At 40.6% G+C, this 27,599-nt stretch overlaps 1 protein-coding gene across 1 annotated transcript in view; it reads right to left on the bottom strand.

The window, feature by feature from the left end:
* Positions 1-27,599, bottom strand: part of ANXA4 (annexin A4) — a 63,976-nt gene that overhangs the window by 2,248 nt on the left and 34,129 nt on the right. The window contains exons 4-12 of the mRNA XM_066267318.1: positions 23,835-23,929; positions 20,681-20,794; positions 19,722-19,812; positions 18,148-18,227; positions 16,645-16,701; positions 9,733-9,826; positions 5,238-5,333; positions 4,605-4,663; positions 3,471-3,593 (exon numbers count right to left, since the gene is read on the bottom strand). Coding sequence (XP_066123415.1) covers positions 3,471-3,593; positions 4,605-4,663; positions 5,238-5,333; positions 9,733-9,826; positions 16,645-16,701; positions 18,148-18,227; positions 19,722-19,812; positions 20,681-20,794; positions 23,835-23,929 — 809 coding nt within the window. The remainder of the gene's footprint in view (positions 1-3,470; positions 3,594-4,604; positions 4,664-5,237; positions 5,334-9,732; positions 9,827-16,644; positions 16,702-18,147; positions 18,228-19,721; positions 19,813-20,680; positions 20,795-23,834; positions 23,930-27,599) is intronic.

Below are 27,599 nucleotides of genomic sequence, written 5' to 3'. Positions count from 1 at the left end.
GTGAAGAGAGAGACAGAGCGAAAGGAGAGGGGAAAGGGTGGAGAAGCAGATGGGCACTTCTCCTGTGTGCCCTGGCTGGGAATCAAACCCTGGACTTCTACACGCTGGCACACACCAGGCCGACACTCTACCACTGAGCCAACCAGCCAGGGCTACATCATTATTCTTTAATAATTACAGAGCATTCCATTGTGTATAGGTAAAATAATTTATTTCCTCACCCCCTCATTGTTGGACATTTATACTGTTTCCAATTTTGCACTATTGTAAACACTGCTGCAAGAGCATATTATAGTTAGTTTTATGTGCATTTTCTTGATAATTTACTCAGGATAAATTTTTAGAAAAAAGCCTGACCAGGCGGTAGCGCAGTGGATAGAGCGACAGACTGGGATGTGGAAGGACCCAAGTTTGAGACCCTGGGGTTGCCAGCTTGAGCACGGGCTCATCTGGCTTGAGCAAAAAGCTCACTAGCATGGACCCAAGGTCACTGGCTCGAGCGGGGGGTCACTCAGTCTGCTAAAGGCCCATGGTCATGGCACATATGAGAAAGCAATCAATGAACAACTATGGTGTCGCAACGAAAAACTGATGATTGATGCTTCTCATCTCTTTCCATTCCTGTCTGTCTGTCCCTATCTATCCCTCTATCTGACTTTCTCTCTGTCCCTGTAAAAAAATTAAAAATAAAAAAAAATTTTTAGAAAAGAGAACTTGCTGCATTAGTGAGCGTATATTTTCTTAAGACTTTAGATATGGGTTGCAAAGAATCTTCCAGAAGGTGCTATAATTTCTACATTAAAAATTATATAGTTTAATTAATAGATCAACTTTTGTTAGTGCTTCACAGGCACTAAAAAAATTGAAATCTGTGTTTATCGAGTTTAAAGTTTAATTTATATTTATTAAAGTAAATTTAATATATTCTTGATTATATATTTTTTTGCCTCATTGATCTGCCAAAGAATAAAGATATATTAAAGTCTCTCTTGCATAGTATTTCCATCAATGTTTTCTTTTGGAGCCTCAAAAATTCTTATTTATATATTTGAATGAAATATTATTTGACATCTAAAGTTTTATGAGAATTTAATCTCTGTTGTGAATCACTGACTTTATCAACATAATGTGATCCACTTTCTCCTATTTAATGCTTTTTCTCCTTACATTCTTTTTTTACTTATAGTATAATCCCACTTTCTTTTTTTATCTTTGTCAAACTTTACCATGGGCTTTTAATAAGCTTCTTACATGTCACTGTATTATAGTTGTTCCTTATATTTTTACCTTACCAGAGGATTTATTTTTATTATAACTTACATTTTTACCTTATTTCTGTCACTGTTCTATTATTTACATATTTTATATTTCTCTTATGCTTTTTCTGACAACTATTCATAGAAAATTTATTTTTTTATTTTTAATCTTTTCGTCATGTGTGTGTACACACATATATTAATATTTATATATATACAAACATGTAATATAAATTTATTTATAGTAATGTTTTCTCAGGCCAATCAATATAGGGTGGAGCAAAAGTAGGTTTACAGTTGTACATACAGAAAAAAAAATACAATTAATAAATAATAATAGAATAAACTGTTTTGTATACTCAACTGTAAACCTACTTTTGTCCCACCCTGTATTTTTGTACACCATCATTTTAGTGTGTGCATCACATTACATTGTATGGGTTTTCTGTAATTTATTAAGTTATTCCCCATTGGTTAATAAAAATACATAATAAATTATATACCCTAAAAGTATGCCATATTACTTTTTCAAATATAAATAATATAAAATAATGTAAATAACAAATAATGCTACAATGAAGATATAATATTTAGTATATTTTTTCACATTTCATGAAACAATTTTATTTAGATTTTTTTTAGATTTTTAAAAAATTAGATAAAATATGTAGATAACAAAATTTGCCATTATAGCCTTTTTTTTTTAAATCAGTGAGAGGAGGAAAGGCAGGGACAAACTGCCACATGCATCCCAACCGGGATCCACCAGGCAAGCACACTAGGGGGGTGATGCTCTGCCCATCTGGGGCATTGCTGTGTTGCTCAGCAACCGAGCTCTTCTTAGTGTCTGAAGGGATGGAAATGGAGCTAACCTCAGCACCTGGGCCAACTTGCTCCAATTGAGCCACGGCTGCAGGAAAGGAGAGGAAGAGAGAGAGAGAAGCAAGAGGGGGAGGGGTAGAGAAGCAGATGGACGTTTCTTCTGAGTCTTCTGAGTACCCTGACGGGAAATCCAATCTGGGACATTCACATGCCAGGCTACACTCTACCACTGAGCCAACCAGCCAGGGCCCCATTATAGCCATTTTTAAGTGTATAATTCAATGGCACTATTTACATTCACACTGTTGTATAATCCTCATTGCTATTTCTAAAACACTTCCATCAAAATCACCTCAACAGAAACTCCATCACTAGGAAGCAGTAATGAGTTGTTTTTATCAGTAGCTCATTGAATATTAGTGAGATTAAACATTTTTTATAAATTGACCATTTGTGTTTTATCTTTCATGAAATAAATGTTTATTATCCTTTCCCAGTTTTGTTTTTGGGATTTTTCTCTTTTTATTTTCTTAGCGATTTGTAGAAGCTCTTAATACAGAGGTATTAACCTTATATTGTATGTTAGAAATATATTTTCCCCAACTTCATTTGTGATCATCTATGAATCTTTAAAGTATTTAACTTACAGCTATATTTTATATAATGTTACCGCATAGGCCGTACAGAAATAGAAACACATTCCTGAATCAATAATGCTACCATGAAAATCTGCAGCTCAAATCATCTAACTTCCAAGTTCTCGGTAGGATTCAGAATATTTCATTCAGAGATCATATCCTGATTTGAAGTTTGTAGGGCAGGCAACACAATTTTCTTGGGAAAAGGGTCTTGGCTTCATAATTCATGGCCTCGTAATTTTCCTCAAGAAATAAAACCCAAGTAATGAAGGGTTTTCAGGGATGTGAATCATTCCTCGCCACCCCAAGCCATGTTAGCATGCTTGCAAGTCTGGTGCCAGGTAAAGGATAGCAATCCAGGATAACGAATGTGCTTTCCCCTATTTTTAGCAGACCTCATCTAGCCCTCAATGGCATACTGAATGACTGATTCAGTTGCTTATCTTTCATTGTAAGCAGGTAGACAGAGAAATTGTTCTCTTGAAAGTATTCATGAAAGTATAATCTTTCTCTGTCTCGGGTCTACATGAAATAATTAGTATATTTACAATGCAGACATTTCCAGCTTCTAAGAGAATTAAGGCAGAGATTTAAACATCTGTATGAAAGGAAAGAGACTGAAATATCTGAATTAGAGTACCATCTTTAAAGGGAATGATATCTGCCAACAAGAGGATAAGAAGTGTCTAAATACCTAGGTCAGAACCCCCTTCTTTCATCAGAGCTTTCCCCAGGCCAGGGCATGGCTCCCTACCTTGATGAAGGAGTACAGAGACTTTCCATAGATTCTCTTGAAATTTGCCCGGATGTCTAACATATCAATCTCCGCTCGAGAAACCATCACTCTGATAAGGGTGTCATCATCGGTGCCCAAGCCCTAGGGAAGAAAAGATCCCAGCATATCAAAGTCTAGATGGTTTCAAGATAGTGCTCTCCTTTAGTCTGTCAAGGCTAGTGATGCATGACTCTCCTGATAATGTCCTTTGTGCCCCAATCTTAGAGGCATGTGGAAAATTGCGTCTCACCATGGTGTTCAAGCCTTTTTGCCAACTTACCTTTCCAATACTGTACTCTGTGTTCCGACAAGAGGAGAACTCACTGCCACTCTAGAGACACACCCTGTGTTCTCCAGTCTGCACGCCTCACTTGCAATGATCAAACACTTCTGCCATCATCCTTGCCTCCCCAGCCTTACCATCCTTCCTCCTATGTAAAATCCTCCAATGTAAAACTTCCTTTATGGTCCAGCTCAAACATAACAACTTCTTTATATATTCTTTTCTGATTTACACCTCCTAAACAAACAAATGTTTGAAAAAAAAAAAATACCCTATCCTCTGTTCCTATAATATTTGGACCCTCAACGACTGTCTCGCATTCTATTTTCTGATTGGTGTTTTGCACATACTTGCCTTCCCCTCAAGGCTAGAAGTTTTTTGAGAGCAAGGACTACATTTTGATCTTTCCTGTACTGCCCATGGTTCCCAGCAATGGCACTGGCACAGAGCACAATGCACAGTTAAGAGCTTGAGCTCAGAAGGCATACTGCCAGTGTTTGCATCCCTGTTCCATTACTTACTTCTTCACTGAGGACCCTGGGCAACTGCATGTCCTCTCTATGCCTAAGTTTTCTCATCTATAAAATGTGGATTGATAATAGTACATGCCCATAATGCTGTTGTGGGGGTAAAACTAATCTACATGTATAAAGCATTAGAAAGAATGATCACACATTATAAGTACTCAAGAAATATTACCTAGTATTATTATTAGCAGGCATTCAGTGAAATATTTGATGAATCAAAATTAATATATCAGACTGATTTTGTCCAATTTGGACACAAAGACATGTCAGACTCATTCAGATGCTAAAAAAGAAGCCTTTTACCTTCATAGATTTATAAAGCCTTTCAGCAAAATATGCAGGTTTGTTCCTCATGCACTTTACTGTCAAGAGATAAAAAAAAAGAAATAAAAAGGTTACAGATAAAATCTATCAAAAAACATGATAGCTATTTCCCATTTCTACCAAGTATGAAGCAGTATCTATCTCTTTGTCAGAAAAAATTTTAAGCAATGCTTTATGAATATAGGTTATGCTGAAGCACTTTCACAGATGGGAAGTAGTCTTAATTTATTGTCACGTTCCTGAAGAAGTAATTAATAAAGGCCATTAAAGCAAGAGGCAGCATATAGTTTTAAAATGATTACCATCTCTAGCATATGAAGTTATTTGTTCTAACCATTCACAGACCTACAAGATGCAGCTAGTTTAGGATTATCTTTCCCATATCCTAAAATACAAATGTGCAGAGGATATAAGATATATAAAGTCACGTAGTACAATAACAGGTTGAATATAATCTTTCTTGTTTGAAATTCTGGATCACATCATGAGTGATTTAAACAAATTTTTTTATTCCTGAAATAAAAATTCTACATGCCATGACTACAAACTTATAAACCATGAGAAAAGTCTGTAAACATTTTTTTCTCCACCTCCCAACCCCGACCAGCTTACCTATGGCCAGCAGGGCGTCTTCAAAGCTACCAGATGTTTCAGATTTAATACTCTGCTCAATATCCTTCTGTGATATCCTTTTGTATTCATCAAACACTACAAACAAAAATAAAATGGATTACAAATAATAAAAAAGTACAGAGGAAACTAAAATGTATGGAGAGAATGAACATTTTTTAACTAGACCACACTATTCTTTGGTATAATTCCAGAGGAAACTAATTAGCAATGTGGGTGAAAACCCAGAAGGCTCTGGTAAGTGGAATGGGCCTGAGGCAAGGAGGGCTTCAGGCAAGTACTTTCCCTTATTTGACCTTGTTTTCTCCCAATCTTTGGAGAGATTTGCTTTCTTTTTTTCATTATTTCCTTAATAAGCTGAATGTATCTTTTAGTAATTTTGGCCTTAGTAATGGCCTGAATATCCAGCTTCCTCTTGGCTCATCAAAACTACAGCAATTCAGCCTCTTCAAAAATGAGTCACATTTGATAACAGCTGGTTGCAACTTTAAATAGACTTTAATATAATTACAGGTTTTTCACTTTTTTGCCAAGTATTTTTGGATGTGATGAACATATTTTCCTTTCTTAGAGTGGATATCTGTTTATTTACCTTTATTTTGTTTGTTTATTTATCTCACTAACATTGCCTTTTCTGGGGTGCTGCCTCGGCCACTCAACATTGATTCTCGCAGGGCTGCCAATCCAAGGATACCCCTGCCCCCCAACGTACACCATGAGCTCTATCAAATGGAGTGGCAGTTCACCCAACCAGTATCAATCAGTCCTACCCTCCTGGGAATTTTTTATTGAGCAGACAGATTATGGAGATGGCCAAAACCACTTAGTCATCTTTACCTTAAGAGAACATAAGAATCACCTGGGAAACCTGTTACATTTCTTAGGTGTCACTCTCAGAGGTTTGTTCTAAGTCAGTCCGAAGTAGGGGTTCAAGAATCAGCATCTTTCATGGAGACCAGATTTTGAGAAACTGCCTTAGAAATAAAACCCACACCTCCCTTCTAGTGAGATCTCCAGAACTGCCTTGATTTCTGTTCTTTCTGGAGTTGTTCAGCTCTTCCTTCAATTTAATGAGCCACTAATAGTTTCCAATTTTCCTCTATTTCCTTTTACTTATTATTTCTTCTTTTTCCAAGTGAGAAGAGGGGAGATAGACAAACTCCTGCATGCACCCTGACCGGGATCCATCTGGCAATCCTTGTCTGGGACCTATGCTTTGCCCATCTGGGGTCATGCTTACAACTCAGCTATTTTTAGTGCCTGAGGCAGAGGCTCCATGGAGCCGTCCTCAGTGCCCAGGATTGATGCACTGGAACCAATCGAGCTATGGCGACAGGAGGGGAAGAGAGAGAAAGAAGGGGTAGGGAGAAGCAAATGGTTGCTTCTCCCGAGTGCCCTGACTGTGAAATTGAGTCCAGGACTTCCACATGCCAGGCCAATGCTCTACCACGGAGCCAACCGGCCAGGGCTATTTCCTTTTTTTTAAAAAAAAAAAAACAGGGGGAATGATGAGGGCTTCATTGGGATGTTGCCAAACACTGCTTATAATAATGTTTAGTACTACACCTAGGAGATAGAGAATTAACAAAATCTTAGCTATTATGAATTCTCACAATGGTTAACATAGGCAAGTAGCTAGATATTGATGGGGAAAGAGAATTAGGCATTATATTTATAAGACTTGGATAGCCTGCTTCCATAAGAAACTGTAGCATCCCATTTAGCTTAATTTGCTAGAAGGTTAACAACATTCATAAGCCCACTGCACATTTCAGGAACCCATTGTGTCCTCAGAAGTCGATTGTACCCTCAGCCCTCTAAACTCAAACTTGGGAGGAGTTTTCCCAAGACACTGCCAGTCCAGTGCTGGGGGAAGCAAGGAGGAAATTCTTCCATTTGAGAACATGCACAGTGAAAGTAAAAATGAGACAGGAGGCATGAAACCCTGGGAGATCCAGAAACAAGATTGGTTAGCTTAAGGAAAAGCTAATCCTTTCCAGCCTCAAAATATAAAGATGGGCTTAACAGAGGTCTGGCTCTTTATTGCTGTTTTTGCCCTTCTCTCTGCCTTCCTTGTTGGGGACTGCAAGTCAACAGGGTCCTTGTGGTTTAGATTTTGGGGGAACAGAGGTATGGAGAACTGGCAGTAAGCTGACAGGCTGCTCAACACCCCATTTCACTTGTTTGGGTTGCTAAAGGCTAAGTTTTTCCCCACACCTCCATATTGGCTGTGAAGCTGAGTATTTGCACTCATCCCATCCCCCTACTTCATTTGCTTGCTTAAGTTGCTGGAAGCAATTTACTTGCCCTTCCTCTCACCCTTTGTTTGTTCTGGTGTTGGTTGATTTTAGTTATGCAGGGTGGAGGGTTTCTGGACTTAAGAGAATTCTTGGGTTGCCTTGGAAATGTGTGACTTTGTATCAAAGACTTCCTTATTTGCATGTGGCTATATAATAAAGCAAACCAGGGGCTGTTTTGCTCTGTCTTTCCATCAGCTTGTAGAGGCCTCTGGATCCCATCCTATTTCTCTCTTTTTTTTTTTTTCTGAAGCTGGAAACGGGGAGAGACAGTCAGACAGACTCCCGCATGCGCCCGACCGAGATCCACCCGGCATGCCCACCAGGGGCGACACTCCACCCCTCCGGGGCGTCACTCTGCTGCGACCAGAGCCACTCTAGCGCCTGGGGCAGAGGCCAAGGAGCCATCCCCAGCGCCCGGGCCATCTCCGCTCCAATGGAGCCCTGGCTGCGGGAGGGGAAAAGAGAGACAGAGAGGAAGGGGGGGGGGGATGGAGAAGCAAATGGGCGCTTCCCCTATGTGCCCTGGCCGGGAATCGAACCCGGGTCCCCCGCATGCCAGGCCGACGCTCCACCGCTGAGCCAACCGGCCAGGGCCATCCTATTTCTCTTTAAGTTTATTTTCTTCCTTCCACATCGTTCTCCCTCAGGACCTGGAATTACTAGCTGCGCTGGTTTGCGGCATTTCCTGCTGAGAGAAATGCACTATCCCCGTAAAAAAAAAAAAAAAAAAAAGAAATGCACTAGCCACATTTGCAGCCATGCTGCATCGGCTGGGAGCCAGACAATATCCAAAGTTCAGGCTTTGAGCAGTGCCTGGACTTGACTAAGCTTTTTGGTATGAGATGAACCATGGCACAACTTTGATCTTCATACTGGGTTTATTGAAGACCAGATTGGATTTTTTCCTTGGCAGGATGGAGATTAGACATTAGGAACCTGTAAGAAACCTTCTATTTCAACCCGAAATAAACCTTACTACAAAAGCCTAAGCTTCTCTAAGTGCAGGTCTAACAAAAAGCTTTTTATACACCATATATGAACCACATCAGAACTGGCATCAGAACTGATATCACTATTATTGTTGGTTGGTAAGAAACTTATGAAGTTTTTTTTAATCCAAAAAATGTTTAAAATATCCCCTTCCAGTGGCTTAAAAGCCTATCATTTTATAAACTGCCCAACTATTGGCTTGTGCTTGGAAGTGATACTTGTTACAAATGTCTATGCATGAAATTGACTTCTGAGGACCTGCAGTTGTTGGGAATTTCCACAAGGGGGAGATTTGTATTATTAGTAATCAGGTAAGGGAAGGCAAATAGGGAGCTGAGTCAGAAAGTAGTGCCTCTGGATGGTACATAGCCCATGACATTTATTAACAGAAGTAATCACCTATTTCTTGTCATTGTGGAATAGCTGAAATAATTGCAACTTCCAAATGTGTTGTAATTTTCAATTAGTTTGTTTTCAGTTTAGCAAACCCATTTTCAAATTTCTGACAAGTTTTGTAAGTTGTATTTCTATGGACACTGTGGATTTATAAAATTATGATATAGCATAAAGACCTAAATAGCTTATAAAAAAGATGAAATATTTTATTAAGCCCTTATTGCTGTTTACAAGAAGAAAATAAACCTGACAACAGATATTCTACAATTGTTTGGTATCTTTTCCCCAAAGAAGTTAAAAGCACATTATATAAACTAGCATTATCAGAAGCAAATTAGAAACATTCCACATAGGAAATAAAATTTAAATTATCCACAATTCATCTGATGCATCATACTCCCTAAAGAGAGCACTTCTATTAGGTTTACAGCTTGGATGTTAAATAGGAATAAATGTCAACCAACATCTCTATTTTCTTGCTTGCTTATGTACTGAAGGTTTTTTCTTATGTAACTCATTATATAGAGTTGTTTTATTGACTATAAAGGTCAATTTTCTATAAACAGGAACGCCAGACTTCTATGAATACATCTGCTAATTATTCATAATTAATCTTTCAGAAATCGGTCCTCATGTACATCCCTGTACTCAACATTTCCATGATAAGACATCTAAGACAGTTTAGGATAATCAGTTTTTGTACCAAGTAAAGAGGAAAAGGTTATCAATTAATTATGGACAATAGAATTTTCACTCTTTCAGTTTCTTCGGAAGATGAGGCAGTGCCTTACCATGCAACAGATGATTTCGATTCCGGGAACAGAGAACAGTTAGAAATTTCACCTCATCTGTCCCCCATTTCTTCTCTCCAGCCTCATACAGGTCCTGAAGCCAAACAAAGCACAAGTTTAAAACACCACAGAGAAAGTGCCAGAACACATCCACATATTTCCAGAACTTTAAAGAGCTGAGCTGGCTTAGTGTTTTGTGGGTGATGAGGTAGAAGTGATAAGGGCGATGAGTGGTAACGACTCAGGATTTTTCCTTGGTTATACAACTAATGGAACCCTATAAAGTCTCTGTAAGAGTCAGGACAGACATCAGCGGCTCCCTACATGCAGCCTACATGGTTCTATCTTAAGAGCTTAAAGAAATGCCCTAGATTTGGGCTGTCCCATACACTAGCCAATAATTATATGTGGCTATTTAAGTTTTAATTAATTAAAATGAATGAAAATTACATAAAAGTTAAAATTCAACTCCTCAGCATCCTAGCTACAGTGCAGGTGCAGAACATTTCACACATGCAGAAAGTTCTACTGGACAACACTGTTCTAAGAATGAGCTATGATTTGCTTGGGATTACAAAAGTCTCACAGTAGAACCAGGACCTATCATGAATTACTTATTTTCCAACCAGGTAGGAATATAAAAAAATTGATTCTGGGCCTGACCTGTGGTGGCGCAGTGGATAAAGCGTCGACCTGGAAATGCTGAGGTTGCCGGTTCGAAATCCTGGGCTTGCCTGGTCAAGGCACATATGGGAGTTTATGCTTCCAGCTCCTCCCCCCTTCTCCCTCTCTGTCTCTCTCTCCTCTCTCTCTCTCTCTGTCTCTCTCTCCTCTCTAAAAATGAATAAATAAAATTAAAAGAAAATTGATTCTGGTCACTTTAACTATCCTATTGATAAATCAAAACTATTATCTATATCACCTCACACTCATTAGGATGGCTGCTATTAAAAAAAAATTACAAGTATGGACAAGGTTGTGGAGAAATCAGAGTATTTGTGCATTGATGGTAGGAATATAAAATGATGTAGCCTCTATAGAAAGCAGTATGGCTGTTCTTCAAAAAATTGAAAATAGAATTACCATATGATCCAGCAATACTATTTCTGGATATATAGTCATAAGAATTCAAAGCGGCCTGACCAGGCAGTGGCGCAGTGAATAGAACGTCAGACTGGGATGCGGAGGACCTAGGTTCGAGACCCAGAGGTCGACAGCTTGAGCATGGGCTCATCTGGTTTGATCAAAGCTCACCAGCTTGGACCCAAGGTCAATGGCTTGAGCAAGGGGTTGCTTGGTCTGCTGAAGGCCCACGGTCAAGGCACATATGAGAAAGCAATCAATGAACAACTAAGGTGTCACAACGAAAAACTGATGATTGATGCTTCTCATCTCTCTCCATTCCTGCCTGTCTATCCCTATCTATCCCTCTCTCTGACTTTCTCTCTGTCTCTGTAAAAAAAAAAAAAAAAAAAGAATTCAAAGCAGAATTTTAAGAAGATATTTGTATACCCATGTTCATAGCAGCTTTACTCATAACAGCCAAAAGGGGGAAGCAACTCAGATTTGTCATATGTCCATCAGACACATGAATGGATGAACAAAATGTGGCATATACATACAATGGGACACTACGTAGCCTTAAAAGGAAAAGAAATTCTGACATGTGCTAAAACATGGATGAATATTGAAGACATTACGCTAAGTGAAATAAGCCAGTCACAAAAAGACAAATATCATGTAATATAACTTATATGAAGTGGCTAGAGTTATCAAACTCATAGAAACACAAAGTAGAATGTTGGCTGCCAGAGGCTGAGGAGTGGGGAAAATGAGGAGTTGTTTACCAGGTGTAGAGTTTCAGTTTTGCAAGATGAAAAGTTCTGGAGATTGGTTGCACAATGTGCATATAGTTAACATTACTGAACTGTATGTACACTTAAAAATGGTTAACGTGGTAAATTTTGTTATGCAGTTTATAAAATTTTTTTTAACCCTACCATTCATTGATAATCAGCAGCTGGCTTGTTAAATTTATCAAAATGCCCTTAATTACACATTTTGTCACTCATTGGGCCTGCCTCCAACTACTCATCTCCTTCTTCACTTCTTTCTCTAATTCCCTTATTGCTTTAGCATCAGTTCACAGAATCATGCAATTTGAAAGCTGGGAGGGCAGGAAGGGTTCATCTAATTCAGTGTTTTTCTAATTTGCATCTCAGCAGGCTTGTAACTACTTCAATTAACAAAAATATGGTGGAAGTGATGCTGGCTTCTGAGGCTAGGTCCTAAAAGGTCAGGAAACTTTGGTTCTCTTGGAATGCTGGCTTTTGAGATGCTCCCTTTTGAAAACCAGCAGCCATGCTTTGGGAAGCTCAAGCCGCCTGGAGAGGTCACATCCAGAAGAACACTTTGATAGTCATACATGAGTCACTGCAGCCCAGACCACAGACACACGAGTGATGGAGCCTCCAACCCCCAGCCACTTGAGTCACCTCCAGTTGTTCAAGTCTTCCCAACTAAGATCTCAGATATGATAGAGCAGAGACAGCCAGCTCTGTAGTGATTCGTCTGAATTCCTGATCTACAGAATCCATGGACATAATAAAATGCCAGTTGTTTTATGTCACTAAGTTTGAGGTGGTTGGTTAAGCAGCAATAGTAACTAGAACATGTGGGTAAAGCACTAACTTACGATCTGTCACAAAATGATACTTTCATGAAATACCTTATAAATGACTTGAAAAGAATAACCTTTTAATAATGGGTGGGAATTGTATTTTTTGTGTTAATTTTTAAAATAACTAATGAGGTTGGACATTTTTTGTGTATTTGCTATTTTTATTTCTTATTTTTTGAGTTATCTGTTGAAGTCCATTGTCCCTACACCTGAAACTTATATAAGTTTATTAACCAATGTGACCACAATAAATTTAATAAAAGTCCACTGTCTATTTCCTAAAAACTAGAGCATTCTTATTCATAGTATCAAAATAGTAGTTTTGATTTATCAATAACATAGTTAACTAAATTGTTTATTTATAAAACCTCCTTATATATCTATTAAGTTTATTATATATAAGGTGAAACTTTATTCTGTCATTTGACCTTAAATTTTGTTTGTGGTATTATCTAAAAAACAATTTGCCTTTAGGTAGCCAACTAATCAATCATTTTCCTTTATGGTTTCTGCCTTTTGTGCCAGTCATTCAAAATCCTTTCCCAGCTCCAGATTTAAAAACATTTAACATTTTATTAATGTATCTTTCTGACTTCATTTATTTATTTATACATTAACACCTCAATCTGTCTGGAATTCGTTATGTGAGGTGAAAGTCAGAATCTAAGTTTTTCTTGCCCAAATAGTTAGCCAGTTGTCCCAACCCCATTAAGTCCTCCGTGTTTCCTCACTGATTTCAAATGCTACCTGTCTATTCTCACAGGCTTGGGTCTTCACTTAGACTTTCTAATTATTCCATTGGCTTCTCTCAATTCGTACACCATGACTACATGCCTTAATTAATTAATTTTTATTTATGATTTTAATTTGTGTTTACATAGATTCAAGTGTCCCACTGAATATATCTCCCCCCACCCCCGTGTCCCCCTTGCCCCCGCTTTGCCCCCTCCCCCCAATGCCTTTCCCCCTTCCCTCTAGGATTTGCTGTCCTATTCTCTATAATGCTGTGTTATGTATATATAATTTCATTAATCTCTTTCCCTTCTCTGATCTCATCTCCTTAATTTATTTTTACCTTCATTATATCTGTAAGTGTATGCCACTACAAAGTTTTCCACACCTTTTTGTCACAATTTTACTCTCCATTGTTTTCTCTCTACATTCCTCCTTTTCTCTGGTTGCTTTGTTCTTTTTTTCTGAATTCTGGAGATTTTTTTCAGTGTACCTTTCCACGACAATGATTCTATTTTCAGCAATATCATTTTTGATCATTCCGCTTCTAATGGTCTTCCCAGTTCTGGTTTTTCCCGCTTGTCTAAGGACATCTCAACTCCTCTAGCACCTTTTTCAAAAGACAGCTCTGCTTGCCCTTCCTCCAGCTCCATTTCATCTCTGTTATTTTCTCCTCGCATCCCTTTTTTGTTTGTTTGTTTTTTAGTTGTTTAATTAGAATCCATTTTCCTCTAAGTTATTTTAGGGTCCAAAGCAATCTGAAATCTGTCTCTGTCTCACAGCGTGGCCGTATTTGCTTTCTTCGTGGGCCACATGGTGTTTGAGGTGTTTAAAGCTCCTTCATCCTTAAGTGATGAACAGCCGATCCAGATCTGTTTTCCCTGTAGAACAAGGTGAGAGAATTCTTCACAGAGCGCCTCACTTTTCAATGAATTTCAAGCAGGAGCACTTGCAGCTAGTCCGCGGGGGCAGAGAGCCGCAGCACCGGTCTTCTCTGAGGAGTTTCTTCCTGTTTGCAGGACGCCACTGTGCCAGCTCCCCACTGGAGGCAGCTCAGCCTCTCTTCTGGGTCAGGATGGCCCTCCTGCTTCCTCGGCCCAGGCGTGCTGCCCATTTGGCATTTTAGTGGCCCTCCTCCATAGTTTCCAGTGTTGAGGCAGAGTTTTCCCCATTTTTATATTTCCTGGTCCTTCCACACCCCCCCCAGACCCCAGAAGAAGGAAATCAAATCTGTGCCAACTTCTAGCAAAAGCTTTGAAGGGCATTTTTTAATGTAATTCAATATATCATGGATTTCTTTTTAAAGTAGGGATTTTAAACACTACCTATTGTTGCCATTTGTTCAAGTTTCATCCCAAGAACAGACAAAACTGGACTGGCTAGTTAATAGCCTCAGCGCTTCTTCAGCCTTTGGGCTAGGATCAAGTGTGATAATGGCCTCTTTATATTTTAAATTTTCTACCTTTTATAAGTAATGACCACCAAATTCCACCTTTCCTGATCATTCTTCTCATTCCAACTTGCTGACTTTCCTACATCAAAATCCAGCTATGATAACTAAAGTCTGCCAATGACTCTTTGCTGGTGATGCAAGTTAAACAGCAAAGATTGACAAGGTTTTTCTACAGTTTTATCCTGGAAGAGCTGAAACCTTAGCTGGAGTTGTTCTTAAATTCCTTGCCTCTTGGTAAGCCATGGAAGATCAGAGAAACCCCATTCTAAATTCCACTCCCACTGTCCAACCTCTCCAGCCCAAACTCGTTTAGAAGGACCTTTCTACCTGCTCACCTCCAAGGAGAACAGTGTTCTTTGAAGAACCCAATAATATTTATTTGTTGAATTGCAAGGTTTTAAAAAATCAGGCAGACCTGGATTCAAAGAGCCCAATTCTACTACTAACTTGTGATCCCGGTCTAGTTACTTAAATCTCTGTATCAGTTTCCTAATCTTTAAAACAGAAGTAATAATATCTGCTGCCCATATTTGTAAATGTAAAGTAGTTAACACAATGCCTGGCATCTAGCAAACCACAAAAAAAGTTTATAATGAATATAATGTTTCAGGAATGAACCGTTCACTAACTCTTCATTTGATTTAAGATTTCCCTGGGGTATGGAGGTTCCTTCCAGCATGCCTGAAGGTGCTCTCCTCCAGGTAGCTGAAGTCCACTTGGGCATTCAAGAGTTCCAGTGTCTTCAATACCTTCTCCCTTCTCAAAGCTTCTAGACTGAATGCAATTTCCTATGTCTCCTGTGTGGCGTGGGCCTCCCTGAGTACTCAGAACTCTTATGTAAACCCACACACCCTTCTCCCTCCTAGTGAAAACAACAGGTTCTCTCCTTGAGAAGCCATAGTGGTTCATACCTCACATACTGAATGGGACCAGTCCTCTATGGTTGTATATGGGTTAAGAGTAGAGGCTTTAGATCCAAATTGCCTAGGTTCAAATCCCAGTTCTGCCATTTATTATCTGTATGAACTTGAGCAAGGAACTTGACTTTTTTTTTTTTTTCCAGAGACAGAGAGTGAGTCAGAGAGAGGGATAGACAGGGACAGACAGACAGGAACGGAGAGAGATGAGAAGCATCAATCATTAGTTTTCATTGCGCATTGCAACACCTTAGTTGTTCATTAATTGCTTTCTCACATGTGCCTTGACCGCGGGCCTTCAGTAGACCGAGTAACCCCTTGCTGGAGCCAGCGACCTTGGGTTCAAGCTGGTGGGCTTTTGCTCAAACCAGATGAGCCCATGCTCAAGCTGGCAAGCTCAGGGTCTCGAACCTGGGTCCTCTGCATCCCAGTCCGATGCTCTATCCACTGCGCCACTGCCTGGTCAGGCGAAGCTTGACTTTTATGAGCCTCAATTTCCTTGTCCACAAAATGGGGATAATAATACTTACTTCATCTGGGTTACTGCAAGGATTCAATGACATACGTCATACCAAGATCTAGAACAGTGTTTGGTAAAAGACCCACTTTTTATTAGCTATTATTACCAGTGTTATCTAGCCACAGTAAAGAGACCAGGGGTTGGTGCCAGGGCAGCCGCCAGTGGGCTGGGTACCAAGGAAGCAACTGCCTCTTTGGATTTGGTATTGATTTTACCCAACAGGGCACACTCTATGCTTAGCTGTTTCACACAGGTCCTATCCAAGTTCTCTTGGAGAAAGTAAAGAGCAAGGTGAACAAAACAAAGGCATGTTACTTCACCTCCACGTGATTCAGAAGACAGTCCATAGTTCTCTGGGGTGGCCACACCATGGTCCCAATATCAAGAAATCTAACTAGAATCTGGGGTGCTTATATAATGATGCCTAATCCCACCTCAATACCCGAGGTATTTCTGAAAGAAACTTCTGCTATTAAAGGTCATCTGTGAGGATCTTCTTTCATAACATATGTCAGCCAGGCCAATATACAATGAAATGTAAGAGGGGGTTCCTCCAGCTAAGGGCTGTCTTACAGGCATAAGAGAAGAAAGAAGCTGCAATTGTACTCACCTGGGCATCCTGTCTCACGAGAGCATCATCCAGGTAATTTCTTTCATCCCTGCCACCCTGAGTATGGGAAAAACAAACCAAAGAGAGAGTAGCCATTAAAATTTGAATAAGACAGAATGTCTGGGAACCCAACAACATGATAATAAGACAGAATGCCACAAGGGGTCACACTGCCAGCACAGGGAGAGAAGACAGGTATCTTTTGAGTGTGCCTGCATTTTCTCCATGGCTCTACCCTGTGGCATAGTCTCTGCGACATTAGAAAGGGAAGGGGAATGAGTGCTGCCTCCCTTTGCCTGCTGCCTCCACCACTGTCTCCTCCCCCACCCACCTCCCCCCAGCAGATTCATGCCTTTGGAACCTGCAAGTCATGTGAAATATCTCAAGTATCCATCTTCTCTTTTCTGGCACCCCTAACCATAAAATCCCACACTGGTCCTGTCCTGCTTTATTCCTCACATAGAATATTGAATTAACTTCCTACCTGGTCTCCAAGCCTCCAATTCCTTGCCATTACAATTAATCTTACATATGACTAGTACATTACTCTTCTAAAAATGAGATCTTAACCACATCATGAAAACTGCTCCCAAACCATCAGTGGCTCCCTGCTGCTCTCCAAATAGAATGTAAACTTCTCCCAACACAGATTCCAGTATATCCTTTCACCTTGCTGCTAGAATTACCAGCTTGAATGCTTAGCCCAGGCGTCCCCAAACTACTGCCTGGGCCGCATGCGGCCCCCTGAGGCCATTTATCCGGCCCCCTGCCGCACTTCCGGAAGGGGCTTCTCTTTCATTGGTGGTCAGTGAGGAGCATTGTATGTGGCAGCCCTCCAACGGTCTGAGGGACAGTGAACTGGCCCCCTGTGTAAAAAGTTTGGGGTCCCCTGGCTTAGCCCACTGTTCCCAGGGCATACCCCTTGTTTCCTGCCTCCTTGCTTTCTTCTTGCCTCTTTTCTGCCTGGACTGCACCCACCCACCTCTGCTTCTTGAAGTCCTAGCAACCCTCTGAGTCTTCCATGCACCTCTGCCGTGAAGCCCTTCCTTTGTTTGTGCAACCGAAATTCTCCTTGAAACCTTCCTTTTACTCTGTCTCTCCTTGGGTACTTACGTTCAGCCTTTATTATAGCAACTGATATATTTCCTTATGATACATATGTGATATATTCCTGTATGTACGTGATATATTCCTTTATGACAATATAAACTTTTAAAGCCCAGGAACTGCCTCCTCATTATCCTCATAATTCTCAATGCACCAAGGAGACTAGGCAGACATTAGATACTTGTGTATATAAATCAGAACAAATGGGTGTACATGACTAGCCAGAGTTTCTAAAAGAGAGAAGATAAAATACTAGAGTGGCTCAAGAAAAGTACCTGGGGAATATTCACATTTAAGAGGCTGAAACTATGAGGAAGGCTGGAAAAGGGAATAGAGAGTGAGCATGTCAATAAACCCAACCCCAATCAAAAGCAACCAGCAGAGGGCGCCACTCACAGCAGACAGAGACACCAAGACCCGCTGGAACATGAAGGACGTGTCCGAGCGAATGTCATCTTCAAGGCTCCGTCCATATTCTAGCAAGAAAGAAAAGTTAGCCACATTAGGATAAAGAGCCCTGTTCAACACTACGTCATTCTAGAGCCTTCTGTCCCTCCAGGACAAGCCTGTTTACTGAAGCAACTCCCCATAAGGTTTTTCACTTTGTGCAGTTTTTCAAAAACAACACTGGTAAAATGGTCAAGACAAGTTAGCTTGTCTTTACAGTGAAAACAAAGTGTTCTTGCTACTTAGAGTGGGAGGTGAAGAAGGCTGGGTCTGTAATCTTTACTGTTCCTACTGTTCGGGGGGGTCTGTTCTAACCATAGTTTTCCATGACACAGAACAGTAACTGTCAAAAAGCAAATACAGTGGAGTTTCAGAACCATGTTTGGGGACAAACTGGGGGCCGTCAAACCCACATTCTAGCATGTGCCTTTTCTGCCATGTCATTCGCTTGAGAGATTACTCAAATGAAGCCCCAACCCTTCACAGCTTAGACACCCTTCTCAGGGGGAGAGACCTGCGTTCAGCAGACGCGGGGATCCAGGGCTGGAACCAAACTGCCAAGGTTTAGAATAGCCTTCTCTAAATGCTTACCAAAAAACTAGTATTTTAAAATTTTTCTTTCTACCAAAGTAATACATGGTTCCTACAGAAAACTCAGGGAAAATAAAGAAGTAAAATACAAAGGGGCGGGGGGTGAGAGGATAAAAACCTCACCATAATCTAATCCCCCAGAAATAATAATTATTGAAAACATTTTGGTGAATATCCTTCCTCATTCCCCCCGCCTCACATACCCATATTATTTTTCTTTCTTTAAAACAATGGGATCGTGGCATACTATTTTATGATTTGTCCTTTTCACTTATCCACATACCATACTATTTAATGTATTAATAATATCTTTCAAAGTATGATTGATGACTACATAATATGGGTATACCACATTTTGTTTAGCTAAGCTGCTAAACTGTAGAACATTTTTAGCTAATACAACAAATACCGGATAAACACTGTGAGATCTAAACCTTTGTGTATTTTGGGCTAAAGGCACTTTGTAAGGACTCTTCACGTGTGTCAGTCTTGGGAGATTTTAAGAGGGGAATGATGGCTATCATTCTGAGATGGCTGAAGGACATTAAGTCCAGTCTAAATGCAGAGAAGAAGTCAAGCAAGACATCCCCTCCAGGTCATTCCCTGGAATGCTTAGATTCACTGGTGCTACCATTTTTGAACAAGTACCTTCAATGCTCTGATATAAAGAACAACTTCCCAGCTTTCAGGGTAGTTAAAGGTACTAGGTACCTCAGGCGCTGAGTAGCCTGAGTAGCATGTTCACCTTAGAAGCTTTGATAAGCCAACAGTCATTTGTGTAGACAGGGATCTGCCGTAAAACAGAGCTTAAAACTGAGGACCACTCATAATGCTTCCCTGCAGAAAGTCTGATCGGTGGGTAACCCTCTGGGGCTAGTCTAGTTCTCAGATCACAATGAAACCTCAGCCAGGGCCACTGAGATATTACATACGCAGCTGGTAGGTCTGGTTTATGCGCCGGATCTCCTCAGGTGTCCGGGAGGCCAGGATCTCAATCAGGCAGCCCTCATCCGTGCCAGCTCCCTAAACGGGGGACCCAGAGCAGAGGGCTTTATGAGTCAGGTTACAAAGTCAAATCCCAGACAGAGAAGGAATATAACCAGGAATCTGCAGAGAATAAAGATGACCCACAGGGTTCTAGCTACAGGATTTGCTCTTTTTTTTTTGGATTTGCTCATTTTTAATTGTCCTGCCCAAATTCAATGTATTTACTTCATCATTATTAGTAATAAACAAACATTAATAGGCTGTTTCTATGTGTTGGTTATTGTGCTAGGTTAGGCACAGTTTCTGCCTTCTGGGGCTTACTCCTCCTTTGATCTCTCCTGCACTTTTCCTTGAAGGGTAGAATGTTCTGGCAAACACTGTTATGTCTTTGTTTTTCAAGAGCCTAGCCCAGAACCGTCCACAAGACTACGTACTTATTGACATGGTTGAGGAGAGTAATCGGACTTAAATTTCATATTTGGTCATTAAAAATCAGAGCTAGGGCACAGTGGATCTGGTATTTAGAGGTGCAGGGAACCTGCCCCACCCCCTTTTTGCCAGTTCTGAGCCTACAGCAGACCCATAGGCTACCAAGGTATCAGCTGTAAAATTTCATATCTCACAAGTAGCTAACACAGCAAGCAAGTTTCCAGAGTTGAACTGAAAGCACCATAATCACTCCCCATGGAGCCACAGGAAAGAGAATGATCTCGTACCTTTTTGGAGAACAACACTTAAATTACAATTGCCAAAATGTAAGGTCATGTTTTCAAGTTGCCATCAATGAAGGAAAATCTATCTCCTTGGCCTCCGCACTCTCAGAGGGTCTTCATCAAGGTTTCTCAAGAACGCTCGTCAGTGTTTGCACTAACAGCACAAGGAGCATGAGAAGAAAAGCACGAACCTTCATGGCCCTTTGCAGCTCCTCCACATCGTACAGCACGGTCGGCGTCATCATCCCCACGATCACGCGCTCAAAGTTGCCACTCAGTTCCGACTTCAAGTCATCTATCAGGTCCTGCAATGCAAGAAAGACGCTTGCTTAACTGCTACGGAAACTGCAGCTAGCTGCTCTTAATGTGTGACCTCTGGTGTCTTCACGACCCTTTGAGGGGACTTACAAGTCAAAGCTATCTTCGTAATAACAGTAAGACATTATTTGCCTCTTCACTGTCATTCTCTCACACTTGCACAATGGAGTTTTCCAAAGACTATTCGATATATCTACAAATCTACAGTTATGTTAAAAAGCGTATTTAAATACTCCCTTTTCCGACTATGTATCTGTACACGACCAGGTTTTCTTCATGTATACTTCAACCCAAACTGCATCTAGCAAACAAACAATGAACAGGCAGATAGAAGAATCCATCTGTCTTCCATTAAGTCAGACATCAGAGATTTGAAAAAATATAAAACAATGCCAATCTTCTTACTAAAAATTTATTTTTGTTTTGGAATATATACTATTTTTTATGAAAATGTTATTTATATTAATGTGATGGGCTTATTATTTTCTTAGTAAATTAATAAATATATATTTTAAAATGTTCTAAGTTTTATTTTCTAGTAGGGTAAATATGAATAGATATAACCAACAAAAACAAAGAATTCTTTAATAATTTAAGATTGTAAAGGGGTCCTAGCCAGTTGGTTCAATGGTAGAGCATTGACCAAGCGTGTGGATATCCTGGGTTCGATTCCCAGTCAGGGCACACAGAAGAAGTGACCACCTGCATCTTCACTCCTCCCCTGTCTCTTCTCTCTCACTCTCTCTCTCTCTTCCCCTCCTGCAGTCATGGCTCGATTGGTTCAAGCAAGTTGGCCCCAGGTGCTGAGGATGGTTCTGTGACCTCCACCTCAGACACTAAAAAATAGCTCCATTGCGAGGCAACAGAGCAATGGCTCCAGATGGGCAGAGCATTGCCCCATAGGGGGCTTGCCAAGTGGATCCTGGTTGGGGTGCATACGGGAGTCTGTCTCTCTGCCTCCCCTCCTCTCACTTAATTAAAAAAAAAAAGATTGTAAAGGGGTTCCAATATCCAAAAGTTTGTAGTCACTGACTGAAATATATTTGTACACTTAACAATATATCCTGCATATATTTCCATTTTTAAAAAAATATATTTTATTTATTGATTTTTTAGAGAGAGAGGAGTGAGAGAGAGAGAGAGAGAAGGGAGAGGAGCAGGAAGCATCAACTCCCATATGTGCCTTGACCAGGCAAGCCCAAGGTTTCGAACCGGCGACCTCAGTGTTCCAGGTTGACGCTTTATCCCACTGCGCCACCACAGGTCAGGCCAATTTTCCATTTTTTTCAATTACAGTTTATATTCAATATTACTCTGTATTAGTTTCAGCTGTACAGCATAGTGGTTAATCATGTACTTTACAGAGTGGCCCCCCAATATTTCAAGTACCCACTTGGTCCTATACATAGTTATTATAATATTGTTGACTATATTGTAATTTACATTTCTGTGACTATTCTGTAACTACTAGTTTGTACTTCTTAATCCTTTCACCTTTTCCACCCAGTCCCCCAACCACTCCCCTCCAACAGTCATTTTGGTCTTTGTATCTGAGTCTTCACCTATGATACTTCTAACTAACAGCTGCAGAAATTTCTATATGTAGATGCAGCATAACTTCTTTAACCAGGCCCCTATTTCTGTCTTTGTAATGTTGTATACACAGGCATTTAGTTGTAGTTTTTTGGTCATTCAAAATTATTTCTAAAGGCTCAACTCCTAAAAAGAAATGCAATTATTTGGACAGAGTAACAAATTCTAAAAATATTTATTTACATTTCCAGATCAGAGAGTTTAGGAACCAGCTTAAGATCAACCAACCAATAAGGAACTAAACTGCTATTCAAGTCCTGATTTCTGATCCCTATAAACCTTATTCCATAACACAGTATTTCAATCTACTCTGAATATTTTTATGTTATACTCATATCAAGTGAATGAATGAACAAATAAATTAGTGCTTAATCCATAAGACTGGTCATCTTAAACTGCCATTAGATTAGCTTAGTTCTGAAGTCTGGAATAATCAACCCTGAATATATGTGGCAGTATGCTTTAGGTCTCTAGTTCCCATACCACATGCACATTCATGCCTATCTGTTTCCATTACATTTCTTTGAGAATGGAGAAGAGTTTAAAATGCTCAGAAGACAGCCTGAACTATGGATAATCTGACTCCCTACTGGGGTGCTCAGCAAAGTTTGCAGGTAGACGCTCTGGGGAATGGCTGAGCCAGCCATGTTCCTGTCCCACCCAGCAGTGTAAAGCCTGCCTTTGAGTAGCAGCCACAGTCTGACTGGTTGTAAAGCATCTCAAGAATAGAAATAATTATCACAGTCCCTGTACTCTGAGACCTGGTGAACTTATTAATGTTTCTTCAGTGAAAATATCCTTGCTAATCACACAGATAGGTTTTCAGTGACTCTGGTAAATGAGTCATTGAACACAGAGACTGAGGATTCCTGAGGGGTGCAGGATTCAAATTGCAAGGGGAAAATTTGGTGAGTGAACAACCTTTGAATGCATACATTAATAAATTACACACACACACACACACACACACACAGGCCCCATTCTAGAATCTGAGAGGTGTTCCTCAACTGTGGATCATCAAACGAATGCACATGTACTTCAAATAGGTGTATGTGGGAGGGTCGGAACAGACCCTAAATCCTGGGAGAGCTTATTTAACACAAACTGGATTTAAATGTTTTAGGCAGTGTGGAGTGTTTTCATCCACAGTGGCCTGAAAGAAGCCTAATCAAGGTCAGGGAAACAACACTGGAAGCTCAGCCCGCCCAGTGCTCCAAAGGGTGCTGGGTGAGTCCATTCAACAATCAAGGCCCCGAAGAAACCAAGCTCTGTGAATCAAGAGCCTCCTGAATCACTTCTTGCTAAGGATAGGTGAGGAAACACGTTGAACTCCTTTTATTCTCTTCCAAGAACATCTTTAAACAAGGCAAAGGATCCATCTTTCAAAAATACAGGGCCACTTTAGGGATCTAGATCAGGGAGCGTCGGACCTACCCTGCCAATGGTGGTTTTGTAGGCCGTCCTGATTTCCTGGCGCTGGGCCGTGTTACGGTAGGCGAGGACACTGATGATGGCATCTTCATCGGTGCCTGGAGGTGTAGCGAAGACAGTGAGTGAGTGTGATTTGAGAGAGAATGAGAACATGGGTTCCTCTGTGGAAACTGAACTCACCCAAACACATACAGAGAGCTTTCCAAGAAAAGAGGTTTTTTTAGAGGGTTTATCTATTTTTTTGGAGGGGGAACATATACTAGATTAGAGTTTAAACCTCTCATTTAATTGACTATATATCACCAAACAAAATAGTTAACTTCTCTGAGCATTAGTTTCCTTATTTATAAATGTGAGTGATCACAAGGCTGCTGCAAGTGTTAACTAGAACAATTGAGTGACTTAGCACTGTGATTTTCAACTTGTGTGCTGCAAGAATTTTTTTTTCTTTTTTTTTTTTACACAGACAGAGACAGACAGACAGGAACGGAGAGAGATGAGAAGCATCAATCATCAGTTTTTCTTTGCGACACCTTAGCTGTTCATTGATTGCTTTCTCATATGTACCTTGACTGTGGGCCTTCAGCAGACCAAGTAACCCCTTGCTCAAGCCAGTGACCTTGGGTCCAAGCTGGTGAGCTTTGCTCAAACCAGATGAGCCTGCACTCTAGCTGGTGACCTCGGGGTCTGGAACCTGGGTCCTCCGCATCCCAGTCTGACGCTCTATCCACCGCGCCACCTCCTGGTCAGGCTAAAACATGCAATATCTGACTATTTAGTCAGGGACACTGACCTCTTTTACCTTAGATTGTCAAATTAAAAAAAATAACAATAACCAACATAACAGTAGCCATCAGGTATGAATGCCTTGTCTTGAACCATTAATATATAGGTCACATAATAGAGTTGCATCTTATTGGTCACATTGCATAATAAAAATTACATCTGATTGATTAATTCTTGGTACCAAAATCCTTACATAAGGCTCTGGCTGGTGGCTAAGTGGATAGAGTATCGGTCCGGCTATGAATGTCCAGCGTCTGATTCCCAGTCAGGGCACACAGGAGAAGTGACCATCTGCTTCTCTTCCCCACTCACTCCCCCTTTTCTCCTTCTTTCCCTCCTGTAGCCAGTGGCTTGATTGGTTCAAGCATGGCCCTGGGCACTGAGGATAGCTCAGTTGGTCCAAGTGTGTCAGCCTCGGGTGCTAAAAATAGCTCAGTACTTGGGCATTGGCCTAACACAGGGTTCCGGGTGGATCCAGTTGGGGGGCATGCGATTGTCTGCCTCACTATCTCCCCTCCTCTCACCTAAAAAAAAAAAATTCTTACATTCAAGAATAGGCACCTGATTTTTTTAAAAAGTCACTTTGGAGCAAAAAGAGTAGGTAATTACTATTATTATTTTTTATAAATCAATCAAAATTATACTATTTTTGTCAGATCTGCAAAAATATATTTTTTGGTATATCACAGAATTCTAGTAATTTAGTTTATGAGTGCCATGAGATGAAAAAGGTTAAAAATCGCTAACTTAGCACAATGCCCAGCACTTACTTACTAGTCAGTAAACATTGCCTAAGAGCATGCTTTCCTCTTCCTCTGGGATTCTCATACTGTCGTCCGATCTTCTGTATCTATTTCCATGTTCCTACCTTTTCTCTTCTCATTTTTTATCTCTTTATAATTTTCTCTGAGTTTTGAAACAATTCAGATTGTCTTTTAATTCACTGACTTGGCACTTTGACGGACTCCCACATGCGCCCCCACCGGGATCCACCAGGCAAGTCCACTAGGGAAGGATGCTCTGCCCATCTGGGGCCCTTGCTCCACTGCAACAGGAGCCGTTTTTTTGTTGTTGTTATTTTTTTTAGTGTCTGAGGCTGACGGCGGTCATAGATCCATCCTCAGTGCCCATGGCCACCTCACTCTAATTGAGCCATGGATGCAGAAGGAGAGGAGAGAGAGAGATAGAAGTGAGAGGGGTGGAGAAACAGATGAGTGCTTCTCCTTTGTGCCCTGATCGGATATTGAACCCGGGATGTCCATAGGCCAGGCCAACGCTCTACCACTGAGCCAACCGGCCAGGGTCCATCTACTGCGTTTTAACATTTATAACTGTGTTTTTCATTTCCCAGCTGTCTCTCCTGATCTCAAATGGTTCCTTTTTTACAACTGCCCATAAATTTCCATGATGCCATATACTACAAAAACTTTATAATATGAATTACAAATTAGAAATGTCCTAAGTTTTGTTTGCCTGTTTTTGCAGCAGCCTTTTTTTTACAGGGTACTTTATTCTGATTTTTCACATTGGTCCTTTGTCTTAGTAACAGTTAGATGTTCATATATATATATGTTTTGTGAGTTTTTTGTTTCTTCATTGTTTGGGTGGGGTGCTGTGATGGGTTACAGAAGAGCCTTTATTGAAACATTCCACAGAGAAATGAAAAATATATATAAATTCCCCAGGGTTATTCTTTGCAAGATCAGAAATCCAGAAAAGTATGAGATGTAGAGAAGAAGCCACAGAACTCTAACTTTACAGAGCTTAGGCACCCACTTTCTGTTCTCTATCTCTCTCTCTTTTTTAAGAAGGTAATAGATACAATCATCCTTTTCTCTGTCAGAAATCTCAGCTGGGGAGAGAAGGCTCATTACCTTTTCTTACCCCATCCTTCTCCAGTCAAGTTTGAACCCTCAAAACAGCTCTGTGTGGTTTTTTTACCCTTACTTCCTCCACATTCAAATTTCCTGCCCAGTAATGCAAAATATAGCTCTGCAACCTTTTTTTTTTTTTTTTTTTTTTTGCATCTGTTCTCTCTTTTGAATTCCTACCACTACCAATCCCATTCAGGATTTCAGGGTTTTCTTAAACAACTGCAAAGTCCTATTAACTATTGATAGTATTCTTACCTTCTAATTGGTCTTTCTAAAGTTTTGCCAGATTTGTTTTCCTGTAAAGAAAAACTCTCACAGTGTCCCTCCCCTGCCTGGGAGCAGACAATGGCTCCCCGCTATTTGCCGGCTGTGCTACAGACACTGGTGTCTGGTATTCGAGACTCTACTTACAACATCTCACTCACTACCATAAATAGATATACATATAAAAGGATACCAGGCAGCCAAATCCACAGACTAAGCTCTTGAATTATTGTATTTGACCCAGCTGTACTGGACGCCATGCTCCTGACCTCCTTCACTACCAGTCTATTGGTTTAGGTCCCCCTGACCCCCTGCATCTGGCATCATGATTCTGGCACTGGTTGTTTCCGGGCCAATGCCTTCAGGCCTCCTAGCCCCCATGTCTGTGATTCTATAGGTGGCCTTCTCAGTAGCGTATAGGTGGCATTCTCAGTAGCACTCTAGGACTTCCCTTGGGTCCCTGCCTTTTCAGAAAGTTCCCAAACAGCCAACTCCTGCTTTGCAAGGACCTCCTGCTACAAGCCACCTTTCCATGTATTTACCATGACCTAACCTGGAACATGGGACGATCCTCACACCCATCCCAGGTCTTTGCTCACACTATTCCGGTCACCTGAAACACATTCTCTCTTAGCTCTATTTATTGAAATGCAACTCCTTGGCCAAGGGCCATCTCAAATTCCACATTCTTCTAGCAGTTTTGCCTGATGGTCCCAAATGTGGTGTGGGGGTTAATATCTCCTCTCTGAACCCTAGAAGGATCTCACTTGTGCCCCTTCTAGCACTATCATATTATGAACTGGTCATGTTATTCCTGTGTTTGCCTTAGCCACCTAGCTTCCAT

This window comes from Saccopteryx bilineata, chromosome 3, assembly GCF_036850765.1.
Source record: "Saccopteryx bilineata isolate mSacBil1 chromosome 3, mSacBil1_pri_phased_curated, whole genome shotgun sequence".
Lineage (NCBI taxonomy): Eukaryota > Metazoa > Chordata > Mammalia > Chiroptera > Emballonuridae > Saccopteryx > Saccopteryx bilineata.
Note: the sequence above shows the minus strand (reverse complement) of the source record. Positions and strands in the feature narration are given on the sequence as shown.